Raw genomic sequence first — 26,809 nt, forward strand, 5'->3', positions numbered from 1 at the left:
TAGCAAAACAAAGTAGTATGGATGATTCCATGGCTTTTCAAGATCTAGATGCAGACAATGGCACCGATGATGAATTGCGAGATATTGAGGAACGACAGATTGTAGTCGATGACAGAATAGAAGCTGATGAACCTCGACCTCCAACACCTAGACCATCTACTCCTTTGCCCAATACGGGATCTCAGTCTATTCCCGTTGCTAATAAAGGTTTACCGTGGGTACCAAAAGTAAGACAAAAGGATATAGATAATTTTCTCGATCACACTAGAATGAAGTTTGTTGGGTTTCAAGTAAATAATGACCATACGTCATTGGCTGGCTTACCTCAACCAATACATGAAGGACTTAAAGTTCTTAAGCAGGTTATTAATAAATTTTTATTGATTACTTTTAGTAATTGTTGAATCATGAAACAAAGTTATAAGTTTAAAAAGAAGAATTTACCAGTACATTTGACCAAACTTTACCTCTAACTGCATTTAGTATTCCATTATATAACTTTGTAATAAATTTACAGTAGAGCCTTGATTATCCGACCCCCAATTAACCGACCATCCTAGTCGGCAAATTTCAAATATCCGCTAGTCATGTGGCGCTACAATATTTGGCTATGTCTTGGCTACTTTAATATTATTTTTACGTGTTTTAGCTGGCAACACTCATTCAACCATGAAAGGGAGCCAGTATTTAAACAAGGCNTTTTTAATTCATGAAAAGTTAGAAATTTTTGTTTTTAAGCTATTCTAAATTTAATAGCTTATTATAAAAATTTATTTTTATTTGATGTGATTAAAAAATAGTAATTTTTCAAGAAATTTTTGGATTAACTTTATAACTAAATTTTTAATAAAAAAATAATTGTGCATGGTATTCTTTAATATCTGTTATTTGCTTTGCACTATCTTATACTGTATTCTGATCACCAGCAGTTTTGTAGTTTCTGTGTACTGTAGCTAATAGTTAACTTAGTTGTTAAAATATAATATCTTCCTTAACATTGCAGCTATTTAAAATGGTTTTAATGTATCATTATTCTTTATTTGTTTATCTCATGATGTGTTCTAGAAAGGAAAGTGGTAATGTTATAGTGACTTGTAGGTGATGTATTAAAAAAAAGGAGATTGATTTTCAGCTACATATGAGAAGTGTGGTGTTATCTTACCTCTGGTTGCAAGCAGGCCACAATAAGGATCTGAAGCTAAGATGTTAAAAGTCGTTTTCAAGACTTTTCATCTTATATATACAGTTGACAGTTGTGAAAGAGACAGCCTTACCAATATGTATAGTCGGGGGGAGAATAGGAAAAGGGATCACATGAGGACTGGCTGGGAACTGAATATTAGAGATAGCAATCACAAATACAAGACTGATGCAGCAGTCTAAATATTACATAGGAGATACAATAATCAAAAGTACAATTAAAACAGAGAATACATTTTAGGCACAATTAAAACAGAAGAATACATTATAGCACAATTAAAATAGAGAATACATTTTAGGGTAGGTTGAACATACAGTAGAGCATCGATTATCCGACTCAATTGGGGACTCAGGTTGGTCAGATAACTGAAAAATTGGATAACCGAAAAGAATGAAAAAAATACATTATTAGTATATCCCATATAATTAGTATATTAGTATATCGCTATTAACCAACTTTGCGTAAAATTTTCATCAATGTTAAGCCTAACAAATTCTTTAAAAAAATAATAATTGTTGCTATTGTATTGTTAAAAATTATTTTTAAATTATTTTATTGCTCACAAAACAAACAACCACCCATAATTAGAAAATTAAGTCTCGTTTAAATACTGGCCTCCCTTCAATGGTCCAGCCAGTATTGTCAGCTAAAACATGCAAAAATTTAACAAAAATAATATTAAAGTAGCCAAGACATAGCCAAATATTGTAGTGCCACATCACTAGCGGACATTTGAAATTTGCCGACTAGAACGGTCGGTTAACTGATGTGACGGTTAATCGGAGGTCGGATAATCGATGCTCTACTGTATATATGCCCTTTACAATTAGCCAAAATAAAATTGTACAGAATAAAAAGTAGATCTTGACATTAGCTTGCAGATGTTAGTAACATAAACTAAGGCTGCTTGAAGTCCTGACCAAAAAACAGCAGCGCTAAGATAGAAACCATGGGATGGGGAGGTTACCCTCCACACACCCCCAGTTAGCTGAGCACCTTAATTTGGTGAATAAAGTCTTTGAATTTTGTGAAAATGTCTTTGCTACTGAGTAGAAGACTTGCTGGACATAGCCACACTTCGTTCTCCTGCATCACTGCTTTTATCGTTTGTTCTCGTACAGAAGGCAACGGAACAGCATGTGGTCACTCGTCCCACTCATCAAGTGGGCAATGGCATTGCCCCTTTGCCGAGGAAACATGCCAGATAACCTTTAAAGTTTCCATGGCTCGTCATAATTTATGTGAATTCATAGGAGGGGGTGAAGTAGGAAAACTTTGCCCTGTTTGCCAGCAAGGGAAGGAAGCAGTAGGTTGTCCTCCCAGTGATACTACTGTCCCAGTTACTCTGCCATCGTTGGTGAATATAGTTGAGCAGCTGGTTCACCATCCAACTGTAAGGCACTTTTGAGTATGTGCTGGTGTCGAGGTTACTTGTAGCCTTTTTGGCAAGGAAGTCTGCACGGTCATTTCCAGTGTTGCCTGAGTGCCCTTTAGTCCAGGCAAGGGTGATAACTGTTGATCCATTGATAGTATCCCTTATAATGGGGAGGTTGACATTAAGATTTTGTATCTGGTGCAGGGCTACCTTGCTATTAGTGAAAATGTATACTGCCTTATTCTTAAAGATTCTAGGTTTCTTATTAATGTAATGCAGGGCCCTTAATGTAGTCAAAGATAGCCTGGTTATTAGTGCAGTGTTCATCCATTTTGAAGTAATGCTGGTGAAGGAGTTCCTCCACCCTTCCATACACTACAAATGAGTCCCCAGTCCCACTTCCTGACTGGGACCCATCAGTGTAGATATGGAGCCCAGAAGAGGATGGAGTAGTACCATTCATCAATATTTCACAGCTGGGACCCAACGCCGGTAAATTGATAATTGGTTAACGAACAATTTGGATAGTGAACGCAGTCTTTAAACGGATTACGTTCATTAACTGATCACCCACTGTAATACATTTCAAAGACATTTTTCAATGTCTTATCAGTAATCTTGAAATAGTGTTCTCCTATATAGCACTACTTTTGTAAAGTACCAAACAAATACTTATAGTTCTTTTGTATAAATATTAAGCAGAGAATCCTTCAGAATCTGTAAATTGTTTAAGTATACAGTATTGCTTAGCAAATGACATTATAATCAAATCATTTGATTTTCAAACTTAAACTTCAAACTTGTGTGCTGTTCCCATTATTTTATATAATTTTTATTGTGTGATATATTTCAGTCTAATGCCATACTTAATTTGGTGCTAATGTCTGAAATAAACAAATGGCGACAATAAATTAAGGTTTGACTACATTTCAGAACTCCGACGAGTAAAATATTTCAGATTTTTTTTTTCGATTTAGAAAAATTGAATAAATTATTAAAAATTTGTTAAGCTTACATGAATTATATACAATAATAACTATTTTGTCCTAATAAATTTCTAATAGGAGAATTAATCAATACACCTTTAACAGTGGGTAAAGTTTAAGCTATTGATAAAGATTATTGAATTAATTCAGCTGAGCAACTACAGTGGCTAGTTTTTTCATTCTTATAAATTTTTAATATTTCCTTATCAATAAATATCGGATAAAAATCAAAAATACCAAATATTCCAGAAAAAGCTTTAATGTGTTATTTTAATTTAAGTCATATAAATATTTTATAATTGATTTTCATTGACATAAATTATTATTATTTCAAATAAAAATTATTTTATAACATATCTTAAAATGATTTTTAAATATCCATAAAATTTTTTGCAGAATTGTACAGTTATACAGAGGATTTGGAGTTTCTATGGAATAAAACAGCATTTGAAGAATTAATGGAACAATATGGTAATTATAAAAAAGTTTTTAATAGAGGGCGAATCAAAATGATGTGAACGATTAGAAACATTTATTGAACAAAAACTTTGTTGATGAAACGAAAAATATGAAACTTTACATTGTTTGAAATAGTAACTGAAACAGTGTTTGTTCATAATGCACCACACATAATGCACAAAATGATATGTGATTTCTTTCTACACAGAAACCAAAAACTAATGATCAATCATTTATACAGTTAAATTATCAGTTATTATAGAATATATATTCTCTTTATACTTTATCTATACATTTTTAAATGCATATTATTTACAATTCTTTTAAAATTATATGTTTCACAGTATATTATAAGTTGTATTTTATAAATGATGTTTGTTTTAGGAATAGTTTGTTTAAATAGTTTTTGCATGCACAAGGAGAACAGATTTTGTTGTTTACTTAATGAATACAAACATTTATAGCAAAACTGATATGGAGCTTATTTAAAAAAGGAACTTAAAGAAAAGGAAGATGTACAATAAGTTGTTAACTAATGAAACTGATTAGAAAATGTAAATGTACTTCAACATATGTGAATATATTTGAATTTGTAAACTAAATAAATTAGAACATAGAACAAGTGGAACAGGTCTGATCAGTCCAAATTATTCTGTAAACCACTTTTACAATTTAGAATTCATTCATGGGTTGCAGTTACAGAAGGAAAACACATGGAATTTTATCATGATCTTGGGGGAGTCATTTTTTGATTGATTGCCATACTTTCCCTCTGTTATTTATAACAGAGTTAGGAAGGTAAAAATATGAGTTTATGACTTCGTTTTTGATATACAAAGTATACAGTGACAATGTTTATGCTCTCTGATGCAACTAGCACACCTAATGGAATTTAGACCTAAGGGTAAAAAATAAAAACAGTATTACATACGCCTATTGGAAAATAGGTGTGAAAAGTTACAAAACACAAGAACAAGGCAGTTGCTATTGATTGCTGTGTTCTTGGATTGTCTCTCTGTATCTTGCCAGTGAAAGGATTGTGTCTCCCTTGGCCTGCAGGTATGAAATACACCTCTTTGTAGCAGCAAGTGCAAAGTTTACTTGTCCATGTTTGTCAAGTACTGTACAAGAATTGCCTCTTCTGTACCTAACTGGTGCAGGGATCATTTCTTTCCTTCCAGCTCCGCTTCAATTCTATTGTGATACGACAAAGTTGCACAATGTCCTAGTTAAATTTATAGACGGAGTTGTATTTGATTTTGTTTAGTGTTTTATAATTTTTGAATTACTTTTTGTCATTGATTTGCATAAATTTATATGAAGTGAATGAAAGTTGATCTTTCTCTGTTAATGTATTTAAATAAATGAAATTATATTCTAACTATTATATAAAATTAATACAGCATGTCTACTTAATTAATCAGTAAGATATATTTTTNGACTACCTTCATCCCCAATTAGTCCGGATAATCGAGGTTCTACTGTATAGGAAAACTCGCGCGGTGTCAAGGTTACGTATTTTAATCTTACGCGTGTCAAAATGTTGAGGAAAAAGCGGGTGCAACGAATACCTTTTAGTTATTTCGTAAAGGTTATAAAAACAGTGTGGCTGTTGGCGAAGCCATTCGAAAACCAAAGATTACTGTAGTCTGTCTGACTTGTAAAGTATTATATTCCCTTTGTGTATTTCTTACGTTCGTAGTAATTTAGCGATAACCGATCGTGGTTGAAAGTCGTTGCGCCATAAACTTCACTAAATCCCAGAGGTATGTACAGTACTGTACAATACATTATTTTGATTGTTTAGTTATGGCAACGGAACACTCGGGCGATCTGCCTGGGAGGGATGCCTTCCGGGAGGTCTTTTTAAGGGAGACTGGCTTCTATTTAGGCGTTACTAACGTGAAGAAAACCCAGAAAACTCCACTAATATATATAGAATAGAATATATATTTTTACAATTATATCCTTTTTTGTAAGAATTATTTTGTTAAATTTTTTGCCACTAGATGCGCTTCGTGCAGCAAATAGAATGTAGACAAATTAATTGATATATAGAAATCTAATCAATATTTTGTGGTAGGATGTACCGCATTATCTAAGTTAAAGTATACGAACGGTGAACGTAACTACCAAGTTTCGTAGGAATTGGTCGAACGGCTTAGGCGTGCGTAGCAAACAAACATCGTCATTTAAATATATAGATGGATGAATAAATAAATAAATAGACAATAACTTGCACAATATAGAACTTTATTTTTAAAAAAAAAACTATGTGGTGGTCCAAAAGTCGACTAGCCAATGTAAAGACTAAATTGTCGTCTTAAGGTTAATCACCTCTAAAGCAATTGACAAATTTTGTTGCATTGTGTGGTTACGTGTCTGATAGTGTGAATCCAGCTTTATTCCACTACTTTATAGCTTGCATGTTTTACAAAAACATCGTACGAAATAAGATCTTTCTGGTTTCATACTCCGATACAGTTGCAAATTGTCGAATTTGATTGAAAAGCGCGGTTACCCGACTTTTGGGCCACCCCGTGTACTTCTAGTCGATAGATTGAAAACTATTCTTTTAAATTTACGAAGTTATTCGTATAGTACTACAAAATATAACCAATAAGTAACGTTCAGTATGATAAAACTAGAAGGAAACATTACGCGCGATATACGATCTACCAAAATGGCTTTCTGGCGTTGTCTCAACATCCGATTCTGATTATTGATCTTGGGACGGAAGTTTGAAATTCTTTCTTCTTCCTACAATAAACGCAATCGATCGATTTCCGAGCAAAGGTAATTCGATATTTTAAAAGTTTAAAACGAAATAAACTTACGTATTTTGTTATCTTATCCGATTCTTCTAAAATGACGTTGACCAGAGCGTACTCCATGAGTGACAAGAAAACGAAAACGGTACAGAAAGACATGAATATATCGATAGCTTTGATGTAAGATACGGGTGGAAGAGATGCTTGACTCTTGGCGTGTTGAGTAGAAAGTGTAAGAAGAGAAGTTACACCTAAGGTGACTCGAGCGGGTACCGCTTCGGGTTTAATCCAAAACGAAACCCACGACATGATGACGATCAGACATGTCGGAATGTATGTATGAAAGAGATAGTATCCCAGTCGCCTCTTTAGCGTAAATATCACTTGCAAGCAAGTGAAGTTACCTAAATGTAAAGAATACGATTTGCGTAAAAATTAATTTAAATACCGTAAGTTTAATGTAAAATACTATCGAAAACCTGTAGAATAAACTTGAGTGCAATCGGCTTTTTCGGTTTTTACCAGATCCAGCTGTGGTAATTCGATATTATCGGCAACTGCTAAAGGAAGATCGGCATCCCAATCGAATATCAAGTCGTCCGTAGTGTGAGACACTAAAAAGTATTTTTTAAAAAAAACCATATAAAATGATGTTAATTTTCTAAGAACGTAATTAAATTTACCACTTACGACTTTCCATTTGAAGGGAGCAAGTCTGAGTATCGTGAGGATAAGATGCAAAGTTCATCGAACACGATAAAACCAACGTTAACCTATTAAAAATCTAATAAATTATAAAATTTTGAACTTAGAAAAAATTATACTTTTATTTCCTTAGGCGGGCTGCACGATACGTATCTAAGCGATACGCGATATTTATCTTATAACCTGGGTATATGAGACTGTGATCATCCGCAGATAATGGATAGACGACAAAGTAGAAAGCCGAAAATTCTTATTGCGTGGGTTAATTCTCTTTACAGTCACATTAATAATTGATCTATCTACGATTTGCGGAATCACCGTTTCTCCCGAAGTCCCCAACATTAATCCGCATCTGTCACGGCGGTATAACAATTTAAAAATAATCTTTATACTGTAATTGAAATAAGTAAAACGTTTGATGTTGAGCTTACGCAGTCTTGTTTCGGTTCGGTTTAAATAATGGTTACAACCAGGGATGCCTATACATTGGGGCACTCCAGGCACGTGCCCGCTTTTCGTATTCTAATCCTCAAGGGGTCCAAACGAAAAAAATTCGCGATTTCTAACCTATTCTGCAAGCATAAAAGAAACTGGTGAACGATATTTGTCCCATGTATGTTGACCAAAACTGCATTCCTTGTTTACAAGGCCAAATGCAATCAGCGCTACCCTGTGCCAGCACTGATTTGACTTTGAATCAGAGTTTAAAGCTTACATTTTACACAAGTTACGGCCGAAGTTTTCATTTCTAAAACGTGAACGTTGAGCGCCGCCATCTTGTAAGCCTAGAAGTTTGACGACGGCGTTTGGAACATCGGTGGAATCATGCTCGACGTTTCAAACGCCATTGTCAAACTTCTAGGCTTACGAGATGGCGGCGCTCGACGTTCACGTTTTAGAGATGAAAACTTCGGCCGCAACCTCTGATGTACGATGCGCTTTTTTATAGCTTGTGCCTCTGTTTTTTAGTACGCACCACTATAGTATTGAATTCACTTACTTCAGAATAATAATAAATTTTTCAGATGGAGAAATAGCCAGGCCTGATGGGTATCACGCTTTTCAAGGTAAGGTGGTACGAGTTGCAATAGGAATTGGAAACTCCCAGGACTCGTTCTATAAAATTCTTTAAATTTTGTTTTGTGTCCAGACAGTTCTCTGGAAATTAAAGCGGAACTACTGGCACGTCAATTAAATTATACGGGTGCACGCAATACTTCCTTTTTTGTTCTTCGAATGCCAATATACCACGACAACGTCGTCATCACACGAAGAGCTCTTGTTTAGAACCGACTCGAAAAATGTCACCTGCCGAAATTATCTTAAGATAAAAGTCGCGTATTGCGAAGATCGTACGGTCGTGGCGTGCAACCAGCCTTAAAAATCGAATCCACTTACTTCACCATATACAAAATTCTTTTATTTTTATAGAGCCAAATATAATGATTAGGTATTGTCATCGTTTGAAATGTAACTTGCTTAGCATTTTTAAAGAAAGAGTCCGGTCTCCACATGTTCTTTAACCATTCCACTTCTATTAATCTATATTCCGACGTCATATTTTCGGGAAGACGTAATCTGTTATCTTCCCACGTTTGGGCGAAAAATACATCCGCTGCAAAAGTCTATAATAAATAACGAAGATTTATTCGTGCGTCGCGTCATTTAATATTTTAAATATGCAATTTACTCACCATCGAACCTTCGTTAATGGAATCTAATCCCATAACTGTTACGTGAAAAAATACTATCGTCGGTTTTCCTAAATTAGACAAATTATACGTGTGATTTCATTTTTTTTTTACGTCAATTACGCATCACTTTTATTTTTGAACTAGACTATTTTTTATTTTTAGAATCTCTAATGAAACAAGTGTGTTAATAACATAAAAGCATGAACTTTTTAACACCAAAAAAGCAGCACTAATCTCTCTTTTTATTTGATGTATTTCTGGACAACCAGCTTTTTGTTGGTATGTTTTACCAACAAAAAGAAGAGTAAACCTGACTGTTAATAGGTCTAAGAGTTTTATTCGTCAAGCCCAGGACAAGATTGCCACGAGTTGGGTGGTGACGACCCGATTCGTGGCAATCATCTTGTGCTGGGTCACAACAATCGTCAAGTACCGTCACCGTTAATTCCGAGCCCCGTCAGTAGAAGTTGATCTCTGCCTTCAGGATGCTAAATTTAGACCTGGATGCAAAATTGAAAGATGCCTAATAGTAAAAAAATGTCTTTGTCTTATTCCATTTTATCAATTTATTAATGATCGATAAGAAATATCGAAGTTCCAGATACACAATATATAGAGAATGAAAGTCAGGATCAATCATAACAGAGTATCGAAATGAAAACGAGTGAGGAACGAAGTTGGTTTGAAGCTATGGTAAAACATTTAATGTTGATGAAGTAGATAAATCGACCGAATACGAAGGAGATGATGAAATAAAATCTACTTAAACTGAAGACGAATCAGAAGAATTGCGACCATTAGGACAAGAAACCATCAGAAAAATTTGTCACAAGAAGAAATGGTTCCATCTAAAGAACATGTAGTATAAAAGATGAAAATGTAACAGCTGAGCAACAAGTAATGCCGAAAGAAGAAGAAACATCACAGGAATAATTAGTAATAGGTTTACCCAAAGAATATATTACACCACAGAAAGAAATAGAAGCATCCGAAGAACACGCAACACCAGAAAAAGTAGTAGTAAAACCTGAGATAAACGTCATATCACCAAATGAAGAGGAAACAAAATTGAAGTTTCTAGAAAGAAAAGTACAAAAGAAGCCGAACTGTGGAAGCTGACAAGATGGAAGATTCTGTTGTAGAATATTCCCACGTGGAAGCATAAGGAAAAATAGATATAATGTTTAAGTTTTTAAATTTTAAAAAGCCTTGTTTTTGGGGTAGTCATTAATGTAATATTCATTAGCCTATATGTCATTAACGCAATACTTAATAGATGACATTTCAGTATTCGCATATACCCATAAGTGACTATGGTATNTGGACACTGGACTAAATATATTCTAAGTCACACTTACGTGATTAAGAATTGGATGCACTCAATTGATGGGTTAGATAGATGACAGGCACAACTCTATTGTTAAAAGAAAAGTATGATGTACAGGGACAAGCCACTACTAATTTGAGGTGGAGAGGATATATTATAAATTAAATACATTAAAAATATGATTAAAAAATTGCAGCCTGGCATTCTAACTATTATATAAAATTAATACAGCATGTCTACTTAATTAATCAGTAAGATATATTTTTATTGAATGAATTAAAAATACATACTAAGGTTCTTTAATCTTGTACTTCTTACCAAAACATTCATAAATTCAAAGAAATGTTTAAAGTTGTTGATAAATTTTATATCAACTATCTGGTTTTGTGTTAAAAAATGCAAGAAAACAGTAATCATTATTATGGTAATGCTAAAATTACTTGCTTGTCTTATTGTAATTATAACTTTCCTATAATGATTAATTTAATTAAAAACAAAAAAAATTAAATACATATGTTAGAATATCCAAAATAACTAAATCATAAGAATTTTAGATTTAGTTTTAATTAATTTCACATATTTTGGCTTAGAAGTTTTACTTTTGACGACTTTTTTTTTTTAACATTTTAGGATATCCCAAAAAGTGGAATGGTTTAGCGACTTCACAAAAAGAAGAAATCATATTACGACTATTAGATGTAATTGAAGTGTCTCAAAGAAACACGAGAATGCATGCAGTGCGTGCTATTCTATATTTGTTGCAGGGAGCATTTGGAGAATGTATGACACTTGATCAACAACCTAGAATTGCTAGAGAAAATGTTTTCTTTCTTTATAAAGCTGGTGTTTTTCATACTTTTGTACAGTTACTCAATATGGAAGTGGAGTAAGAATCTTTTTATTTCTAATAATAATAACAGTTTTTAAGTACTTTTATAAATTAAAAATTATTTTAATATATTTAAAATATTTATAGAAACAGCAGTGCTGCAACATCAGCTTTAAGGAAACCAGCTGTATCACTTGGTGACAGTACTGATCTTAGAGTTATATTAAGTGTTTTGTATACATTTGTAGAAGTAATGAGAGTATCAAGTGAAAGTGATACTGATGAAATTTTAAGGCTAGCTGAAAATTTTCAAAATGAACTTTGTAAGTATTATTCATATTATACACTTTATATCTAAAATAATTATATTTACATTGTGTTTTTAACAATTGATGTACACTATGTGAAATATAAAACTGGTATAAATATGATAACAACTAGATTTTTTATTTTGGTTAGCTCAACCAATGTTTGGTGATGAATTATTAGCAGTGACTCTATTCCAGATGGTAACTAGGTTTTGTAGTGGTTCTGCTCCTCATTTTCCAATCAAAAAAGTATTACTACTACTATGGAAAGTTATTCTTGTGAGTAATTTTATTTATTATTTAATGAATTCTGTTTTTAGACTTAATTATTGCTCTATCATTAACAATTTAATTTGTTTGCATCAGTATGTTGTTGAATTATTGTCATTTTATAAGGAATAAATGATAAAATGATCAATTTTTCAAGTATTTAATTGATGTTAAAATTATATACAGTGGTGCCTCGTATAACGTATGCCTCGAATAATGGACGCTGTGAACAATGGACTTTCTGTTTGGCCGTTACGTGACTCAGGCAACGGACTGGCTGCGAACAACGGACTTTCCGTTCAGCAGTTACGTGAAGCGAACAACGGACTTTCTGTGAAGAAATGTGAATGATGTTTCCACTCTTTTGCTGTTGCCAATGACAATGTCTGCTATTTTTATAATATATTAGTTTTATTAGAATATATTATTAGTATATCTGAAGTACAGAGCTCCCGTTGGGTTTGGCTTGCTCCCTTGTTTATTACGTACATCACCTAAGTGCAAGGTATTTACATTTATTCAAGTATTGTGCAAATCATGGCTCCTAAAAACAGAAAGGTGATTTTAATTGAAACAAAGCAAGAAATCCTCAGAAGGAGTGAAAGTTGACAAAAACTTCCTTGTCAAATGGGGAGAGGTTCAATAGTTTATCAACACTCATTATCCAAACACAGCTGAGGCCAACAGGATCAATGATCTCTACAATGACACCCTTGCCCATCATTTCTGACAGGTGTTGAAGAAGAGAGAGAAACAGACCACCTTGGACATGTTTTTCAAGAAGCCAGCTGNTTTATTTCCAATAAAGAAAAGAAAAAAAATTCTAAATTACTTGATCTTCTTCAGCATAGTTCTCCAACCTATAGCCTGTGGGCCAAATGTTACCCTCAAAGCATATTTATCTGGTCTGTGTAACTCATATTAATAAACATGTTTTATCATCAACATTTGAATTACTTCAAATCATTTAAACTTCTGAAAAGTAAACTAGAATTACATTGATGTTTGCTTCAATTTGAAAAATTTCACCTTTTTTTTATAGTCTGCATTTTGTATGCTGTGATAATGCTGAATGATTATTTAAGAAAATTGATGTGCATTGGAAACCTAAAGTTTTTTGTTTACTATTTCTGCCCAGTGGCTATTAAGAGGGTTATATTTTCCTGCCTCATTTTGGACCTAGCCGAACCCACAATGAGAGATGTTGGGTTCAATGTATCTGGAACAGACCACTTCTGAAAAACTTGTGGAGATTTTCTACCAGCCTGGTTCAAACCTTGATACTCCATTGTTGTAGGCCAATGCCTTAATTAATCACATTGGCTAGCCCATCAGCAAGGAAACCAAAAGTTAATAGGATCAGAGATTTTTGATTAAAAATCTGTAGTTTACAAAATATTTATTATTATTATTAATTGTTTTATTAATGGAAATAATGAAACAATGAAAATACAATGTTAAATACCATAATTAATTCATAATTTTAAAATTAAACACAAACCATTTATATTAAAATCAGAACAAATTAATTATTTTAAACTTGTAAATCAATATGTGTATTCAGCTCCCAGATTTGATTTTATAAATAGAAAAGACTAATATACAATTCTAACAACTTTATCAGTTGTTGATAAATGAGCATTGAGATTTTTTTGAGTATTGTGTCTGAATAACACACAAGTTTGATTGTTTTTTTGTTTTTTTAAACATTCAAACAAAGATAAAATGTAAAGAAATAACTGGGATAAAATTTGGCTTTTGCTATTTAATGGTGTGACTGCTAAATTTTTGTAAAGTTTGCGTAATAAAAACCTTGTTAATGCAGATAAGTCCCTTCAAATCTGTATTAACAAAGTTTGTATATGAAATCAAAATATGAAATATCACCATACAACGAATACAGGATCTAAAAGAGATTTTAATATTGAGTGCCACAAAATTTATCTCCAATTTTGGTGATGTTAGTTCAGTTCAGTTGCAAATTTTATATTGATTTATGTCCATTGTTATTCAAAAATAAGATCTCAAGCTTTGACCGTGTCTTTTGTACCAGGTTCCCTAGATTTGTCTTTTACAGTTCACATGACCCTTCTCGGGCAAAGGTTGGAGAACCCATTCCATAGTGTTGTGTAAATTGATAATGTAACATATGAAAATAAAATAACTTTATTTCTATTGTCTCTAACATAAAAATCTTAAAAATTATCAATTAATATGAATTTATGCGTCTTTTATAAATAAATAATGACTTTTGTGCTTTAATAATAATAATAATATATTTATGTAACAATTTTAATTTTTGGTTTTATAAAAAAATGTGACTCACTTGAATTTAAGGAATCAACTTTTAAGACTAATAAACTAAACTAAATTATTTATATAACAAACTTTCTGTTTTAATTTATTTGACTATGAGAAATGTTTTTAAATATTATATATGTTACAGTGAAAGTGGATGGTATAGTAAATTTGATCTATTACTAGTGACTGTAATCAATCAATGTGGAATGAATCCACATTTACTAGTGATTGTATACTGTCTGTAGTTTGTTTGTTTGTTAACCTTTACAAGCTTAGGTTGTGAAAAGTAAATTTTAAACCTTTTAATTAAAGTTTTTATTTTTTGCAGCAAGTCAGAGTTATGATGTTTAGAAGTGCCATAAAGTACCCCTTTTTTCCATTTACATATAGTCTGGCATTTTAAAGTACAATAACATTTGAAAAAGCCTTCTCTTGTACTGCAAGATTGGGCAGATGCATTTGGCCTTAAAGTAACTGTTCTGCTTAAGGAACTTCACATTGTGAATGCTATAGTACAGATTCACTGATTATTTTAGTGAAGGGAAGGCATACATTTACTGGCCATTCACCTTCACTGTAACATATACAGTGCAATATTTGTTTTTATAATTAATTAATTTTTAAATAAAATTTCGGGATAAAATTATTTTCTTCGTTTTTAATAGCATATGTATACATCTTTAACATACAGAGGATTTGGAGTTTCTATGGAATAAAACAGCATTTGAAGAATTAATGGAACAATATGGTAATTATAAAAAAGTTTTTAATAGAGGGCGAATCAAAATGATGTGAACGATTAGAAACATTTATTGAACAAAAACTTTGTTGATGAAACGAAAAATATGACACTTTACATTGTTTGAAATAGTAACTGAAACAGTGTTTGTTCATAATGCACCACACATAATGCACAAAATGATATGTGATTTCTTTCTACACAGAAACCAAAAACTAATGATCAATCATTTATACAGTTAAATTATCAGTTATTATAGAATATATATTCTCTTTATACTTTATCTATACATTTTTAAATGCATATTATTTACAATTCTTTTAAAATTATATGTTTCACAGTATATTATAAGTTGTATTTTATAAATGATGTTTGTTTTAGGAATAGTTTGTTTAAATAGTTTTTGCATGCACAAGGAGAACAGATTTTGTTGTTTACTTAATGAATACAAACATTTATAGCAAAACTGATATGGAGCTTATTTAAAAAAGGAACTTAAAGAAAAGGAAGATGTACAATAAGTTGTTAACTAATGAAACTGATTAGAAAATGTAAATGTACTTCAACATATGTGAATATATTTGAATTTGTAAACTAAATAAATTAGAACATAGAACAAGTGGAACAGGTCTGATCAGTCCAAATTATTCTGTAAACCACTTTTACAATTTAGAATTCATTCATGGGTTGCAGTTACAGAAGGAAAACACATGGAATTTTATCATGATCTTGGGGGAGTCATTTTTTGATTGATTGCCATACTTTCCCTCTGTTATTTATAACAGAGTTAGGAAGGTAAAAATATGAGTTTATGACTTCGTTTTTGATATACAAAGTATACAGTGACAATGTTTATGCTCTCTGATGCAACTAGCACACCTAATGGAATTTAGACCTAAGGGTAAAAAATAAAAACAGTATTACATACGCCTATTGGAAAATAGGTGTGAAAAGTTACAAAACACAAGAACAAGGCAGTTGCTATTGATTGCTGTGTTCTTGGATTGTCTCTCTGTATCTTGCCAGTGAAAGGATTGTGTCTCCCTTGGCCTGCAGGTATGAAATACACCTCTTTGTAGCAGCAAGTGCAAAGTTTACTTGTCCATGTTTGTCAAGTACTGTACAAGAATTGCCTCTTCTGTACCTAACTGGTGCAGGGATCATTTCTTTCCTTCCAGCTCCGCTTCAATTCTATTGTGATACGACAAAGTTGCACAATGTCCTAGTTAAATTTATAGACGGAGTTGTATTTGATTTTGTTTAGTGTTTTATAATTTTTGAATTACTTTTTGTCATTGATTTGCATAAATTTATATGAAGTGAATGAAAGTTGATCTTTCTCTGTTAATGTATTTAAATAAATGAAATTAGTATTGAAAAGTTTCCAGCATTCGTCGCTATTCCATATTATTTGGTGGTAATGCACTTTCTCTGTTCGTTCGTCTTCACGCTTTTAATCACTAAGTTTTTAATCTAAAGTTAAACTTAAGCTGGGTACACATAACGGTTTATATGGNGTGCATCTTCAATATTGAAATTGCCAGAACGAAATTTTGTAAACCAGTTTTGGCACTGTCGTTCTGTCAATACATCTTCTCCATACACGTCACACAATTTTTTTCGCTCTTGAACAGCATTTTGATTTTTTGGTAATAAAGAGCAAAATATACCAAAAATACTGCTTTCGATCTTCCATGTTTGGTGGGGGACAAAAAATAAACAATTGCACAAAATCAAACAAAATTTTTTACAAATAAGCTTTAATTAAAAAAAATAAAAAAGCTAGTTTGAAAATGTAATTATCTTATTTTTTTGATAAAAACTATTCACAATTACTGAAGATACAATTCGGTAGAAAAGCAGACTTTGAACTAATTAAAACTATAGATATAATTTTTGCCAGCTAAATCAGTCAAATACCTCACTGTGCAATGTTGGCAATGAAGGCTGAATAGATTGTAATTTATAAGAGATGGTTGGATGATACATGTATTAATTAATGGAAGAGACACAGACAGTTTACCATTGGCCTAGAAATACGTGATTAAAAAAGAATATTTTAGAAGCTCCTAATTTACCTCACTAATATTTTATTATTGTATTTCATGCTATGTAATGTATTACATTTTTGGTAGTTTTTTGCATGTATACTTTTCCATTATTATTATTTCAGTTTATATTTTTGATGTTCTACTTTGGAACACTTTGGAACTGTCCTTGCAAAAGTTATGTAAAACTTGAGGATGACATATTGAAAAAGTTGAAAACATTAGTTTGTATAGAAATAAATTATCTCAGCAAGTTAAGGTGCTTTGTGGAGATTGTGTATTGATGTTCAAATACTTTTTCTAACTTCCTTTATGCTTAAAAACTTTTTCCAATACTGCTTTATGTAAAAATTATTTTTTGGGAAAATGGTTTGGTTTATTCATCCGAAATTAAAACAGTTAGCACTTAATAACCCAATGAATAAAATATATATTTTTGTTTCGAACATTACATTTTTATTTTCTTGTAAAATGAATTCAAACTAAACAATTTTATTTTCTTATGTCACGTTCAGATACTTTTTGCCAGGGTTGTAAAAAATTTGGGATTGGTCATTTTAATAAATGAAATTAGTATTGAAAAGTTTCCAGCATTCGTCGCTATTCCATATTATTTGGTGGTAATGCACTTTCTCTGTTCGTTCGTCTTCACGCTTTTAATCACTAAGTTTTTAATCTAAAGTTAAACTTAAGCTGGGTACACGTAACGGTTTATATGGCAGGTATACCTGAATTGTCAGTATTTTTCATTTACGTTTAGGTATACCTCTATGTGTTTACTCGGTTTTAAGTACATTTTATGATTATATGTCGTAAAATGCGTGGCTAAACAACTCTATATAGACATAAATACCAATAGAATTGTGAAACGTACGGCAATTCGCAGAGAAATGTTCCAGTTACCTGGTCGGCCAGGTTCCATCTCTTTCTTGCTCGTTCGAAAAGCGTCGCGACGATTTTAGGCCGAATATTATATAATACATATACTGTATATGGCGGGAGAGGGGGAAAAAGAGAGTAGATATATAAACTATTTAACGGATGCATCGTTTTTATCTTTCTAGACAGAAATGAGTGTTCCTCAGACTCCGGTAGAAATTTTGTATCAAGCCATTCTTCCGAATTTACCTCAATACATGGTAAGTTACGATTTCGAAAATAATTTCTACTTGTACAGTTTTAACCTAAAAACGTATACTTTTAAAACAGATTGCCCTGTTAAAGATTCTTTTGGCGGCGGCACCCACCTCCAAAGCCAAGACCGAATCCATCAACATCATGGCCGACGTCTTACCGGAAGAAATGCCGTAAATACGCAACAGTTTTTAGTTGCGATTAATTAATTTAACCGGAAAATATACTAAATTAAATATGGTTTTAGAATGACGGTTTTACAATCCATGAAACTGGGGATCGACGTCAATCGGCACAAGGAAATAATCGTCAAGACCGTGTCGGGAATTCTGCTGCTTTTATTAAAACATTTCAAAATAAACCACATCTACCAGTTCGAGTACATGAGCCAACAGTTGATGTTTGCCAATTGCATTCCGCTCGTATTGAAATTTTTTAATCAAAACATCATGTCCTACGTCGGAGCCAAAAACATGTAAATCCTTTTCATTTTATCTCTTCGGCACTCGGCACACATTTTACTTTTCCGATCTTTCAGGATTTCGGTCATCGACTTTCCTGCCTGCGTCGTGGGAGAACAACCGGAACTGACGGCCGAAGTGCTGGTGAGAGGTGGTTTTACGTCTCTCCCGTTTAATTCAACGGCTCCGTTAACGTTTTCATTTTTTTTTTTCAGGAAATGGGAGAACAACTTCCATACTGTTGGAGGAATCTCTTTTCCTGCATTAACCTGTTGAGAGTTTTAAACAAACTGACCAAATGGAAGCATTCTAGGATAATGGTAGGAGCGCGCGGTTGCCCTCTTAATTCAGTAGGAAATGCCGGATTTAATGGCGCATTCTTATTTTCCTTTTAAGATGTTGGTGGTGTTCAAGTCGGCCCCGATTCTGAAGAGAGCGCTGAAGGTAAAACACGCCATGATGCAACTGTACGTCTTAAAATTACTTAAGATGCAGACCAAGTACCTGGGTCGACAGTGGCGGAAGAGTAACATGAAGACTATGTCGGCCATATATCAGAAAGTCCGTCATCGCCTGAACGACGACTGGGCATACGGAAACGGTAGGCCATTTTACTAAATATATTTAAACGTTACGTTACGCGTGGTTAATTTCGGACCGCGCGATTCCTTTAATTAGATCTAGACGCTCGTCCGTGGGATTTTCAAGCGGAAGAGTTCGCCCTTCAAGCCAGCATCAATCGTTTTCACAACAGACGTTACGATAAAAGCGGAGGAAGTTCCGATCCGGATTTCCAACCGGTGGACAATAACTTTCTCAGCGTATTGGGAAGAGAGATCGAACTGACCGAAGAGTTTAAGCAGCATTACGAATCGTGGGTCAACCGAGAAGTTTTTCAAACCAACATCGATTGGGATCAGCTTCTTAATTATAATTATCTATAAATTAAATTGGATTCTCTACTTATATCAATATATATATAAATACGTAAAGAGAAGGTTTCCGTATATTTAAAACTTCCTTCCTATTATAATTAGAATCGTCCCGCACGTTACATTTATATATATATTAATATAAAAATTCCGATTTCGTGTATATAGTATTGTTCCGAGTAACGTTTTTTTTAAACGAATTCTTTAGTATGCAGATTTTTGCGCCCTGTATCGGTTCGAATGAGTAAGAGTGATTTTTTTGACATTACGTTATTTTGTAATATTGTTTTTAATTTAATGCCCGATGGCCAATGTCTCGTCGCGACCGTAGGAAAAAGTATGTTGTAAAGTTAAGTGTAAACGTCGCGCTTTTAAAATTACTGTATTAGAATTCTTGTTTTAAGTATTAAAATTTTTATACGGTTTGAATGTTTTATATTCGGTAAATCCCAAATTTTTGTAATACAGTAGAACCTCCATTATCCGGATTTTCGATTATCCGGATTGTTCAAAATAAACAAAAATTTTACGAATTTGCTGATTTGCACTTGGCGAATTACGATACTGTTTATGTACGTGATGGAGTGCATAACATTTTTTGTTTCAACAACGTCTCACCCGGCACAGTGGCCGTAAACTCTTAAATATATTTTACGTAGTAATAAAAATATAACTTGACATACGTATTTATAAATAATTTATATTCAAATTACATCATTTTTATGACCAAGGGCGGCATAAGGCATGGACGACGTGGGCCACAGCCTGTGCCTCGCGGTCCGAAGGGCCTCGCCTCGAAGGTTTATGCATTACTTAAAAGCCACGAACGCGACGAAAAAATTTTACTCGTCATGAAACAATAAATAGTTTGTCAAATTTTTATTCATAAAAATGCAGTTTCAACTGCTTTTTATTTTATAAAATCCATCTTCTTGCGCCACCAGAGGGCTTTTTAAACAATAGGTAGTCTGTTAGCGTTGGTCAGTAGTAGTCCAAATTCAATACGAACGTCTGTTTCTTGAAAATTTGATCACGATTTAAATACATTATTTACTTTTAATATTACTGATATGTCATCGAAAAGAAAACGTGTTGTATTATCATTAAAAGACAAAGTATTTGTTTCGATTATCCGGATTTTTCCTTATCCGGACTACCTTCATCCCCAATTAGTCCGGATAATCGAGGTTCTACTGTATAGGAAAACTCGCGCGGTGTCAAGGTTACGTATTTTAATCTTACGCGTGTCAAAATGTTGAGGAAAAAGCGGGTGCAACGAATACCTTTTAGTTATTTCGTAAAGGTTATAAAAACAGTGTGGCTGTTGGCGAAGCCATTCGAAAACCAAAGATTACTGTAGTCTGTCTGACTTGTAAAGTATTATATTCCCTTTGTGTATTTCTTACGTTCGTAGTAATTTAGCGATAACCGCTCGTGGTTGAAAGTCGTTGCACCATAAACTTCACTAAATCCCAGAGGTATGTACAGTACTGTACAATACATTATTTTGATTGTTTAGTTATGGCAACGGAACACTCGGGCGATCTGCCTGGGAGGGATGCCTTCCGGGAGGTCTTTTTAAGGGAGACTGGCTTCTATTTAGGCGTTACTAACGTGAAGAAAACCCAGAAAACTCCACTAATATATATAGAATAGAATATATATTTTTACAATTATATCCTTTTTTGTAAGAATTATTTTGTTAAATTTTTTGCCACTAGATGCGCTTCGTGCAACAAATAGAATGTAGACAAATTAATTGATATATAGAAATCTAATCAATATTTTGTGGTAGGATGTACCGCATTATCTAAGTTAAAGTATGCGAACGGTGAACGTAACTACCAAGTTTCGTAGGAATTGGTCGAACGGCTTAGGCGTGCGTAGCAAACAAACATCGTCATTTAAATATATAGATGGATGAATAAATAAATAAATAGACAATAACTTGCACAATATAGAACTTTATTTTTAAAAAAAAAACTATGTGGTGGTCCAAAAGTCGACTAGCCAATGTAAAGACTAAATTGTCGTCTTAAGGTTAATCACCTCTAAAGCAATTGACAAATTTTGTTGCATTGTGTGGTTACGTGTCTGATAGTGTGAATCCAGCTTTATTCCACTACTTTATAGCTTGCATGTTTTACAAAAACATCGTACGAAATAAGATTTTTCTGGTTTCATACTCCGATACAGTTGCAAATTGTCGAATTTGATTGAAAAGCGCGGTTACCCGACTTTTGGGCCACCCCGTGTACTTCTAGTCGATAGATTGAAAACTATTCTTTTAAATTTACGAAGTTATTCGTATAGTACTACAAAATATAACCAATAAGTAACGTTCAGTATGATAAAACTAGAAGGAAACATTACGCGCGATATACGATCTACCAAAATGGCTTTCTGGCGTTGTCTCAACATCCGATTCTGATTATTGATCTTGGGACGGAAGTTTGAAATTCTTTCTTCTTCCTACAATAAACGCAATCGATCGATTTCCGAGCAAAGGTAATTCGATATTTTAAAAGTTTAAAACGAAATAAACTTACGTATTTTGTTATCTTATCCGATTCTTCTAAAATGACGTTGACCAGAGCGTACTCCATGAGTGACAAGAAAACGAAAACGGTACAGAAAGACATGAATATATCGATAGCTTTGATGTAAGATACGGGTGGAAGAGATGCTTGACTCTTGGCGTGTTGAGTAGAAAGTGTAAGAAGAGAAGTTACACCTAAGGTGACTCGAGCGGGTACCGCTTCGGGTTTAATCCAAAACGAAACCCACGACATGATGACGATCAGACATGTCGGAATGTATGTATGAAAGAGATAGTATCCCAGTCGCCTCTTTAGCGTAAATATCACTTGCAAGCAAGTGAAGTTACCTAAATGTAAAGAATACGATTTGCGTAAAAATTAATTTAAATACCGTAAGTTTAATGTAAAATACTATCGAAAACCTGTAGAATAAACTTGAGTGCAATCGGCTTTTTCGGTTTTTACCAGATCCAGCTGTGGTAATTCGATATTATCGGCAACTGCTAAAGGAAGATCGGCATCCCAATCGAATATCAAGTCGTCCGTAGTGTGAGACACTAAAAAGTATTTTTTAAAAAAAACCATATAAAATGATGTTAATTTTCTAAGAACGTAATTAAATTTACCACTTACGACTTTCCATTTGAAGGGAGCAAGTCTGAGTATCGTGAGGATAAGATGCAAAGTTCATCGAACACGATAAAACCAACGTTAACCTATTAAAAATCTAATAAATTATAAAATTTTGAACTTAGAAAAAATTATACTTTTATTTCCTTAGGCGGGCTGCACGATACGTATCTAAGCGATACGCGATATTTATCTTATAACCTGGGTATATGAGACTGTGATCATCCGCAGATAATGGATAGACGACAAAGTAGAAAGCCGAAAATTCTTATTGCGTGGGTTAATTCTCTTTACAGTCACATTAATAATTGATCTATCTACGATTTGCGGAATCACCGTTTCTCCCGAAGTCCCCAACATTAATCCGCATCTGTCACGGCGGTATAACAATTTAAAAATAATCTTTATACTGTAATTGAAATAAGTAAAACGTTTGATGTTGAGCTTACGCAGTCTTGTTTCGGTTCGGTTTAAATAATGGTTACAACCAGGGATGCCTATACATTGGGGCACTCCAGGCACGTGCCCGCTTTTCGTATTCTAATCCTCAAGGGGTCCAAACGAAAAAAATTCGCGATTTCTAACCTATTCTGCAAGCATAAAAGAAACTGGTGAACGATATTTGTCCCATGTATGTTGACCAAAACTGCATTCCTTGTTTACAAGGCCAAATGCAATCAGCGCTACCCTGTGCCAGCACTGATTTGACTTTGAATCAGAGTTTAAAGCTTACATTTTACACAAGTTACGGCCGAAGTTTTCATTTCTAAAACGTGAACGTTGAGCGCCGCCATCTTGTAAGCCTAGAAGTTTGACGACGGCGTTTAGAACATCGGTGGAATCATGCTCGACGTTTCAAACGCCATTGTCAAACTTCTAGGCTTACGAGATGGCGGCGCTCGACGTTCACGTTTTAGAGATGAAAACTTCGGCCGCAACCTCTGATGTACGATGCGCTTTTTTATAGCTTGTGCCTCTGTTTTTTAGTACGCACCACTATAGTATTGAATTCACTTACTTCAGAATAATAATAAATTTTTCAGATGGAGAAATAGCCAGGCCTGATGGGTATCACGCTTTTCAAGGTAAGGTGGTACGAGTTGCAATAGGAATTGGAAACTCCCAGGACTCGTTCTATAAAATTCTTTAAATTTTGTTTTGTGTCCAGACAGTTCTCTGGAAATTAAAGCGGAACTACTGGCACGTCAATTAAATTATACGGGTGCACGCAATACTTCCTTTTTTGTTCTTCGAATGCCAATATACCACGACAACGTCGTCATCACACGAAGAGCTCTTGTTTAGAACCGACTCGAAAAATGTCACCTGCCGAAATTATCTTAAGATAAAAGTCGCGTATTGCGAAGATCGTACGGTCGTGGCGTGCAACCAGCCTTAAAAATCGAATCCACTTACTTCACCATATACAAAATTCTTTTATTTTTATAGAGCCAAATATAATGATTAGGTATTGTCATCGTTTGAAATGTAACTTGCTTAGCATTTTTAAAGAAAGAGTCCGGTCTCCACATGTTCTTTAACCATTCCACTTCTATTAATCTATATTCCGACGTCATATTTTCGGGAAGACGTAATCTGTTATCTTCCCACGTTTGGGCGAAAAATACATCCGCTGCAAAAGTCTATAATAAATAACGAAGATTTATTCGTGCGTCGCGTCATTTAATATTTTAAATATGCAATTTACTCACCATCGAACCTTCGTTAATGGAATCTAATCCCATAACTGTTACGTGAAAAAATACTATCGTCGGTTTTCCTAAATTAGACAAATTATACGTGTGATTTCATTTTTTTTTTTACGTCAATTACGCATCACTTTTATTTTTGAACTAGACTATTTTTTATTTTTAGAATCTCTAATGAAACAAGTGTGTTAATAACATAAAAGCATGAACTTTTTAACACCAAAAAAGCAGCACTAATCTCTCTTTTTATTTGATGTATTTCTGGACAACCAGCTTTTTGTTGGTATGTTTTACCAACAAAAAGAAGAGTAAACCTGACTGTTAATAGGTCTAAGAGTTTTATTCGTCAAGCCCAGGACAAGATTGCCACGAGTTGGGTGGTGACGACCCGATTCGTGGCAATCATCTTGTGCTGGGTCACAACAATCGTCAAGTACCGTCACCGTTAATTCCGAGCCCCGTCAGTAGAAGTTGATCTCTGCCTTCAGGATGCTAAATTTAGACCTGGATGCAAAATTGAAAGATGCCTAATAGTAAAAAAATGTCTTTGTCTTATTCCATTTTATCAATTTATTAATGATCGATAAGAAATATCGAAGTTCCAGATACACAATATATAGAGAATGAAAGTCAGGATCAATCATAACAGAGTATCGAAATGAAAACGAGTGAGGAACGAAGTTGGTTTGAAGCTATGGTAAAACATTTAATGTTGATGAAGTAGATAAATCGACCGAATACGAAGGAGATGATGAAATAAAATCTACTTAAACTGAAGACGAATCAGAAGAATTGCGACCATTAGGACAAGAAACCATCAGAAAAATTTGTCACAAGAAGAAATGGTTCCATCTAAAGAACATGTAGTATAAAAGATGAAAATGTAACAGCTGAGCAACAAGTAATGCCGAAAGAAGAAGAAACATCACAGGAATAATTAGTAATAGGTTTACCCAAAGAATATATTACACCACAGAAAGAAATAGAAGCATCCGAAGAACACGCAACACCAGAAAAAGTAGTAGTAAAACCTGAGATAAACGTCATATCACCAAATGAAGAGGAAACAAAATTGAAGTTTCTAGAAAGAAAAGTACAAAAGAAGCCGAACTGTGGAAGCTGACAAGATGGAAGATTCTGTTGTAGAATATTCCCACGTGGAAGCATAAGGAAAAATAGATATAATGTTTAAGTTTTTAAATTTTAAAAAGCCTTGTTTTTGGGGTAGTCATTAATGTAATATTCATTAGCCTATATGTCATTAACGCAATACTTAATAGATGACATTTCAGTATTCGCATATACCCATAAGTGACTATGGTATAGTGATTTTGTGGTACTGACTTTAGAATATATTGATCCATAACTTTTGTGATGTATGAATAATTTTAAAATTAGTTATAAGTATATTATAATATGTTTAAAATTGTGTCGAGTAGCGTTTTGAATTAGCTCCGTGGCATTGTTGAAATGTCTAAAAATTATAAGGAAATACGTTATCAAACGCAGTGTTTTTCAATCCCCTAATTGATATTTAACCTGCAAATTTTAAATTCTTTACTGAAAGTTGTTATAAATATTTACGTTAATCGAAATTTTTTACCGTGTTTCTTCGGCGGTCGCATTTTATCGTAGGTATTCGGATCTTCGGGTAAAATATCGGCAAACGTCAACGATCCTCCCGATGAACAAGTACTTAAATATCTATTTTACAGAATTTTTGACAATTTAATAGATTATAAATAATAATTACGACGAATTTTAATTTAAAAACTAAGGATACTCACACAAATTGAATAATCTTCAAAATTAACAACAGAAATTCTTGAGATTTTATCATAATTCGAATTATATTTTCAGAAGAATCTCCGTAAAACTTTTAATTCCTTAAAATTGTATAGTTTGCACAATAAATAAATAATAATAACGAAATGTATATATGGTAACCACGTGCTGAAATTTGCCATTTCTTGAAATGCTAACCTGGCTTCCGCGGATGTTGAAACGGGCGTGTATTTCAGCCTATTTTCTGTCTAGTGAAACTAGGTATTTTGTGCAATATCTAATGGCTCTTTATAATTGGAAATTTTACAAAACTTAAAATATGTTAAAATTGCCATCGAGTGTCTGAAATCTGCACGGTATAACATACAAAACTACGGAAATATTCGACTATTTCTTTTCGTGCCACTCACTAGACATTACCGGAGTCCCGGGGTAGAGCGCCTGCTCTTTTTCTAACAAGTGAAATGCGTAGAATGATTATTAATTAAAATAGCGTTCATTTTATAGGGGTAGGAATCACTACTGTCCCTAAGTTTTCTCCGGACCAGGAGAAAATTCCTCAGCTTCCCCTCTGGAAGCCACGTACAGTACATTACGCGACATGC

General features: G+C 33.4%; 3 protein-coding genes across 4 annotated transcripts in view; 1 reads left to right on the forward strand and 2 right to left on the reverse strand.

Annotated features, from left to right (window-relative positions):
* Positions 1-19,977, forward strand: part of LOC111612440 (striatin-interacting protein 1-like) — a 31,140-nt gene extending 11,163 nt beyond the window's left edge. The window contains exons 2-13 of the mRNA XM_023353654.1: positions 3,959-4,033; positions 11,149-11,404; positions 11,495-11,670; positions 11,807-11,934; positions 12,112-12,120; positions 18,078-18,152; positions 18,223-18,320; positions 18,395-18,622; positions 18,686-18,752; positions 18,824-18,928; positions 19,005-19,209; positions 19,287-19,977. Coding sequence (XP_023209422.1) covers positions 3,959-4,033; positions 11,149-11,404; positions 11,495-11,670; positions 11,807-11,934; positions 12,112-12,120; positions 18,078-18,152; positions 18,223-18,320; positions 18,395-18,622; positions 18,686-18,752; positions 18,824-18,928; positions 19,005-19,209; positions 19,287-19,552 — 1,688 coding nt within the window. The 3' untranslated portion in view covers positions 19,553-19,977. The remainder of the gene's footprint in view (positions 1-3,958; positions 4,034-11,148; positions 11,405-11,494; positions 11,671-11,806; positions 11,935-12,111; positions 12,121-18,077; positions 18,153-18,222; positions 18,321-18,394; positions 18,623-18,685; positions 18,753-18,823; positions 18,929-19,004; positions 19,210-19,286) is intronic.
* LOC111612443 (glycine receptor subunit alpha-2-like) lies at positions 6,258-9,602 on the reverse strand. Of its 2 annotated transcripts, none has more exons than XM_023353657.1 (6): positions 9,192-9,602; positions 8,896-9,122; positions 7,483-7,565; positions 7,272-7,406; positions 6,859-7,196; positions 6,258-6,781 (listed from the first exon to the last, which is right to left on the reverse strand). In XM_023353657.1, exons 1-6 carry the CDS (start codon positions 9,222-9,224, stop codon positions 6,611-6,613), a joined length of 987 nt encoding a protein of 328 aa, XP_023209425.1. In that variant the 5' UTR covers positions 9,225-9,602; the 3' UTR covers positions 6,258-6,610. The 2 variants fall into 2 exon arrangements, with proteins under 2 accessions (XP_023209425.1, XP_023209426.1); XM_023353658.1 differs by having other exon boundaries at positions 8,896-9,112; positions 9,192-9,255.
* Positions 19,978-21,488: 1,511 nt separating the features above from the next.
* Positions 21,489-26,346, reverse strand: LOC111612441 (glycine receptor subunit alpha-2-like). Its single transcript, XM_023353655.1, has 8 exons — positions 26,207-26,346; positions 26,023-26,123; positions 24,423-24,490; positions 24,127-24,353; positions 22,714-22,796; positions 22,503-22,637; positions 22,090-22,427; positions 21,489-22,012 (listed from the first exon to the last, which is right to left on the reverse strand). The coding sequence occupies exons 1-8, from the start codon at positions 26,257-26,259 to the stop codon at positions 21,842-21,844; spliced, it is 1,176 nt and encodes a 391-aa protein (XP_023209423.1). The 5' UTR covers positions 26,260-26,346; the 3' UTR covers positions 21,489-21,841.
* Between the last annotated feature and the right edge of the window lie 463 nt (positions 26,347-26,809).

Source organism: Centruroides sculpturatus, unplaced genomic scaffold (genome assembly GCF_000671375.1).
Source record: "Centruroides sculpturatus isolate CEXI.00-Female unplaced genomic scaffold, Cexi_2.0 scaffold1551, whole genome shotgun sequence".
NCBI lineage: Eukaryota > Metazoa > Arthropoda > Arachnida > Scorpiones > Buthidae > Centruroides > Centruroides sculpturatus.

Coding starts and splice junctions, on each gene's coding strand:
- LOC111612443 (XM_023353657.1), bottom strand. CDS start 9,224: ATGGGATTAGATTCCATTAACGAAGGTTCGATG. Junction 7,566..8,895: donor AGAATTTTGTATATGGTGAA/GTAAGTGGATTC, acceptor GATTTTTAATAG/GTTAACGTTGGTTTTATCGT. Junction 6,782..6,858: donor CGGATAAGATAACAAAATAC/GTAAGTTTATTT, acceptor CGTTTATTGTAG/GAAGAAGAAAGAATTTCAAA.
- LOC111612441 (XM_023353655.1), bottom strand. CDS start 26,259: ATGATAAAATCTCAAGAATTTCTGTTGTTAATTTTGAAGATTATTCAA. Junction 24,354..24,422: donor CCATTAACGAAGGTTCGATG/GTGAGTAAATTG, acceptor TATTTATTATAG/ACTTTTGCAGCGGATGTATT. Junction 22,638..22,713: donor CTCCCTTCAAATGGAAAGTC/GTAAGTGGTAAA, acceptor AATACTTTTTAG/TGTCTCACACTACGGACGAC.